General features: G+C 51.5%; 1 protein-coding gene across 3 annotated transcripts in view; it reads left to right on the forward strand.

The window, feature by feature from the left end:
• TEX47 (testis expressed 47) overlaps positions 1–5,630 on the forward strand; it is a 28,643-nt gene extending 23,013 nt beyond the window's left edge. For 2 of the 3 annotated variants that reach the window (XM_078610921.1, XM_078610923.1), the window contains exons 8-9: positions 2,611–2,737; positions 4,244–5,630. In XM_078610921.1, coding sequence (XP_078467047.1) covers positions 2,611–2,693 — 83 coding nt within the window. In that variant the 3' untranslated portion in view covers positions 2,694–2,737; positions 4,244–5,630. The remainder of the gene's footprint in view (positions 1–2,610; positions 2,738–4,243) is intronic. The other variant, XM_078610922.1, reaches the window with a different exon arrangement.
• Positions 5,631–6,000: the final 370 nt, after the last annotated feature.

The following is a 6,000-nucleotide window of genomic DNA, read 5'->3' on the forward strand; positions in this document are numbered from 1 at the left end:
ACGGGGCAGGACTCTCCGGAAAAAGAGTCATAAGACTCAGTGAGGCTTTCCTGGACAAACAAGTGGACTTACTTAATAATCATCATGACAATTCAGCAATAGGCTGATTTACAGGAATAAAGAAACGCAGATGGTATGTATGTAAGTTAAACGTCTTTCGCACCGTATGTAGCCAACCGTGATAATCGGAGGTGCAGATGTCCAGTTGTCGTCGCTGTAAACGCGCTGGTGGTCAATTGACGACGCATCTCTCTTGATCCATTGCCCTGCCCTTGGCCCACTCAGTAGCTCAGTCTAATTCCCCACCCCACTCGGTCCTCCATTGCCCCGTGTACCAGAAGGTGACGACCAGGCATGTAACAATTAGTAAATTAATCAACACAAAATGGGATTGTTGTGCCGTATCAGACTGTGAGTGGCGTGGTAACTGGGCAGTGGTGGATCTGCACGTAGCCTGTAAACCAGCACCGTGGAGGCAGCGAGGGTTGGTGGATCGCACGAAAGTTGTGAAACTCCCTTCCCGTGGGCGTCGAGGAGGAGCCGTACCCTGGCTCACCAGGAAAAGGCGGGACAGCAAGTGGACTAATCGCCACCTGTTTACATCTGTACGGGGATCGAGTGTTGCACCCTTGCACGTGTGGGTTTTCATCGGGGGCGGGCCTCTGATTTCCTCCCACTTGGATAAACACTCATCGTTAATTGGCTGAAAACGTCTTCAAAATGTTGAAGACTCAATGCGAGGACCCTCATGAAAAAAATTCCTACGACTTGGTGTAGACTCTCCCGGACAGTCTGTGACTGGGTACAAAACATTTTCATTCATATTTACACGTTGACATTGTGAAACTCATAATGCGTCCTTGTCCATCAGGCGAACCGTCTGAATGAACGAGACCAACCGAGAGGGTTACAAACGAGGCAAAGCAGACGGTGCAACTTGAACGGACACCATATAGTGGACACGCGATACACACAGCACGGGGCCCCGGGCAGTGCAGAATGAATCGGTGGACAAAACAGAAACGCGGATAGTACGAATTAGACGGAACAAACGAGGCGAATTTATGATTAAATTCAATTTAAAATCCGATTGGGACAGTTCATGAAGCCGCATCAGGAATCACTTATTGTGCGCCTTTCAGCGAGCGGGGGGTGGCTCATGTGCCAAGCGGAGAGCCCCTTTCCCATTCTGTCTGCTTGTATGTCTGTCTATAGTTTTCTAGTTAGATTTAGATTTTTGTTGCTATTTTGTTGCTATTTCTTTTATGCCTGATGATGATTGCTTGTGTTGCAATCGAAACGTCGTAATATGCTATTATTTAATTTATTATTTTATCTTTAGACATGACTTAACCGAAAGAACCAAAGAATAATTCCTGCAGTCACGAAAGCTCCAAAATTAAGATTAGCCCCTTTCCCGTTTACTCGCTACTGGGGGACGACGTGGTGGTGGGGCCGGCGTGATGGTGGGGACGGGGTGGCGGTGGTGGCGATGGTGGCGGTGGGGACGGGGTGGCGGTGGTGGCAGTGGTGGTGGCGGTGGTGGTGGCGGTGGTGGCGGTGGTGGCGGTGGTGGCGGTGGGGACGGGGTGGCGGTGGTGGCGGTGGTGGCGGTGGGGACGGGGTGGCGGTGGTGGCGGTGGTGGCGGTGGTGGCAGTGGGGACGGGGTGGCGGTGGGGGCGACCTCTCTTATACAAACACGAGCTGGGGGCGTTGTTAAACTGTGAAATGCTTCACAAAGTTTCGGGCTCATTTCTCTAAATGTAAAAAAAAAAAATTACACGTATATATGTGAACTATAATTTGTTTTTTTACGGAAAAAGCCCAATTTTTTTTTAGTTTAAAAATATATAGTTGATATGATTGGCCGGGCTAAGAGCAGTGACGGGTGCAGTCGTCCGTGCGCTTTGCTGTGAACCCGTTGACTTGAGTTTGATTCTTGGCCATGGCTAACATCAGCGACGCACGATATCCGATCCACTTCTTGGCACCCTTCTCTCTTCTGGCGGAATGGGCCACATTCACCGAGTAAAGGAAAAATAATTGGCCGCAAGTTACTCGATTGCAAAAAAATTATTAATCCTCCTGATGAAGAGTCAGTGAATTATGATGCGGCGGTGGCATCACCACCACAACGATGTCACTGGAGTGCTACGGCCGCGCGCTTGACAATGATTTTTAAGTTCTTCTTTTCCTTCTACTCCTCCTTCGTCTTCTCCTTCATCCTTCATCTTCTTCGTCTGCTCCTTCATCCCCTCCTTCGTCTCCTCCTTCGTCTCCTTCAGCAGCCCAGGGCACGCAGCCTGTGCGCATGTCTACGAGAAAAGGGCCGCTTGATTTTTCTTCAGGATCACGTTTTCTTTTTAAACGGATAGAGGTGGCGTATCGGGGAGCAGCGCACTCACCTGCTGACCCCGCCCCCTCACTGGAGGTCTGTGGAAAAGAGCTTCATAGCTCATCGGATTTCTCCTGCAGTCTGAATAAAGATTCTGATCCTGGACTTAAATCTCCCTGCGTGCCAGTTGAAACGATAGGGGGCAGGCGTCTTAAACCCCCCCCTCCCCACACTCCCCACCCCCTCCATCCCCCATCCACCGCCCCTCCCACAGAGTTGGTGTGGCCGGCGCCACAGAGCATGACATCGACGATGGAAATCGACGAGGGCCAGGAAGGAGAAACTTTGAACAGCTGAGCGAGCCGTGCGGTGGTTTGCACCTGCCCCCACCAACCCCGCCGGTGTGAAACGCGCGCACGCACACTCGCACACATGCACCCAACCCACGCATTACACAAAAAGATCCCCCGTGTAGCCTTAACAGACTGTTGAGGCAAGTGTTGTTAGCGAGCACCTATGAAGGCCCGCACGGCACACGAGGGGGTGGCTGGCCAGCACCGCGCCCGGCCGCCTTTGTCTCCCCAGTGGCGATGTTTACACACCGCACCAGGTACTCATTTGAGGCTGAGTCGACCGAGGGGGGGGACCAGGACCGGTTCAGATAATCGTCACCGGTGTCGGCCGTGAGCGGAAATCAAACTCGGGTCGTCGGGTTCGTCGCGCAGCGCGCCAACCGTTACACTGCCGCTTCCCACGCGCACGCACACTTACACACGTGCGCACGCACACACACCCAACCCACGCATAACGCACACAGACACACACACACACTTGGCCTAATTTTTCCAGGCTTCAGACTGAGCAAGTGAGGTTCCAAAAAAAAGAAATACTTTATTTCCGTCGCTGGGAATGCACGCATAGGAATTTTTTGATGTCAATGTTTGTGCGCCTCTTCGAATCTTTTTTTCTTGTTTTCCCCGCCAACGTGCGAGACAAATAAAAAGCGGCCCACATTCCTTCTTCGGGCTTCATTAGAAGCAGCCCAACGTGAATTGATGGCTTCACAGTGTCAAATGGCGATATCTCATTTCGCATCGAGTCGCCGGGACAGATTAATTGGAGTGTTTTCATTCATTTAGATTTTAAGCGGGAGGGGTGGCTCATGAGCCGGGGGGGGGGGGGGGAGTCGTGGGGGGGAATGGTGAGAGGAGGGGGGGGGCGCTGGACCGCTGCGTCGCTTTCTCAGAGCGAACGTCGATGGCCTGAGCAGGAGCACGGCATTCTGGGAGACCGGCTTCGCCGCCGCTTTGGCGTTTCGCCGCGCGGACAATTCGGGCGTGATGCAGGATCGTCGTGAACAGGCTGTGGATGGGAGGATAAGATGTTGAGGTGGGGGGAGGGGGGGTGCAGTGTAGCGTTGTGACATCAGCCAGGATGCGAGTGTCGGGAGGGCTGAAGCAAGGCGAGTGCTGGGAGGGGAGATTCAATGAAGCGTATAGAAACATAGAAACGTTGCCATCCGCACAGAGTGACGTCGATACAGAGAAGCGTGTATCTATAGGTAAACGCGTACAGAGAAACGGTGAGAAGGACGCAAAGGAACATAGATGGATAGATACGCGCGGAGAAACGGAGCGGTAAGAATCACAGAGAAACATAGACGGAGCCAAAAAGGCACGCGCAGAGAATGCGCCGGCATGCGCGTAGGAGACAGACACAGACAGAGTCGGGGTTGAACGTCCAGCGGACGTCGGGGCCGGCCCAACTGGGCGGGCGGCGTAGACGAACCGAGCAGCGCCGTTGCCGCTGACGATCTCCAAACGAGGCCGAGCGTGGGGATCACCACGATGTCACGTTCGTTGTGTGCTTGTTGTGTGTTGTCGTCTCATCTGCTGCGTGTATCGTAGGGTGGATGCCTCCAGCACCCGCGCCACCACCAGCAGCACCGGAGGTCTCTGCAGCTGGGATTTCCCTCTTCAGTCACCGGCCAGCCAAACCCTACCCTCAGCCACCCCACAGCCTACCCTCAGCCTAACCAAATCCTGCCCACAGCCTACCCTCAGTCTGGCGATGGATCTTGCATGGTGCATAGAGGCTGGGTGCTCTGTACACGTGTCCATGTTGTTGGAAACTAACGTTTTTTTTCCGGCCTGCGGTCTTATTCCGTTACAGGGGTGGTTGGGGGGTCCTCTCATCGTTTGACGACTGCCCTCAGCCTGCCCCCCACGTGATAGCGTGACATCACAGACCCCGCCAGCCTGGGAACAGGCGCCCACTCTCCCAGAGGAGTGACCACCCAGAGGCGGCTGTCTGCTCCACGTGTGGGGGTGGTTGGTTTGGCAGAGATGAGCAGTTTCTTTGAATTACGTGTGACTCAAACAATGTCACTTGTAATTTGTCAATCGCTTTCGAAATTACCTCAACGTAATTGGTAATCTAAACTAATTGGTCATTTGTATTACGTGAACATTTAATGACATTTCCTCCGGTAATGTGTAATTTGAATGTATTCTACCCATCTAAGAGTTATGTAAACACGACTATAGGGACAGAAACCAACCGCCCTTTCTGCTGGAGATGCCGAGAGTCCATGAGCCAGAGTATAAATTGGTACCACCTAAAGTAGCGGAACGCACGTAGTCGCGATGCGATTTGGAACCTGCGAAAGCTACGCCACATCGGGTGGTCACCACATGGAACATGACCAGGGCTGTGGCTCATGGACGAGAAGGGGCACACAAACTAGAGACGATTTGTATTGCACCAGGTAAAGCCCACTGAGCTGCATAGCTCTTTTTCAGATGCGACCTAGCCACAAATGATAGTTTAACAGAGTGGAAATGTACAGCCGCCAAATGCTCTAACCCCGTATGTCTAAATGTGGAGGGAAAAACCAGAGGAAAACGCGAAGAGAAAAACATCCAGGCGACCACGGGGAGAGAGAAATGCAAACTCCAAAAGTGTCGGGGTTGGGATCAAACCCACGACCTCCTGTATACCGGGTGAAGTAGTTAACATCTCGCCACCACGGCGCCCTGTGCACCGTGTACGTGCATGCTGGTACCACTGCACACACGCACACACGCCTTGTAGTAAAGAGTTATAATTGAATAACAACAGGGCTATAACTTAGAGGGGGGCGGTAGCTAGCCAACAAAAACAATGTGGGGGTGGTTGGGGGGGGGGTCCAGGAAAGGCAGAGGGGGGCCCTATTGTGGGTTCAAGTATTTTACGCTCCGTCGCCTTTGCTCCTTAATGACTTTAAAAACAATAAAAGTACGTAAATTTACAAAAGTATAATAGTCCTCTGTTTCCAGACGAAAGCCTCGCTGAGTCCCAAGACTGTTTTTTGGAGAGTTGTTGAATTTTCTGCACGAACAAATTAATGTTAAGACTGAACATACATGATGCACACATTGCTTTTCTAACCCCTATACGCATGCTTACGTACAAACTAAAAATATGTATGAATACTCACCACATTTATATAAACGGGAAATGTTATCGTTTTCATAAGAGACACAGACCACTGACAGTCCGTTTTTTTACAATTCTAAAAGAACTTGACATCAGATTGGTTATCAATGAACATCAGGCACTCATCCATTTTCGGGTCATTAAAATAAGTACCATATTGTGGATAGCTAACAGTGGCCGTCCTACG

This window comes from Lampetra planeri, chromosome 35, assembly GCF_965212315.1.
Source record: "Lampetra planeri chromosome 35, kcLamPlan1.2.h2, whole genome shotgun sequence".
NCBI lineage: Eukaryota > Metazoa > Chordata > Hyperoartia > Petromyzontiformes > Petromyzontidae > Lampetra > Lampetra planeri.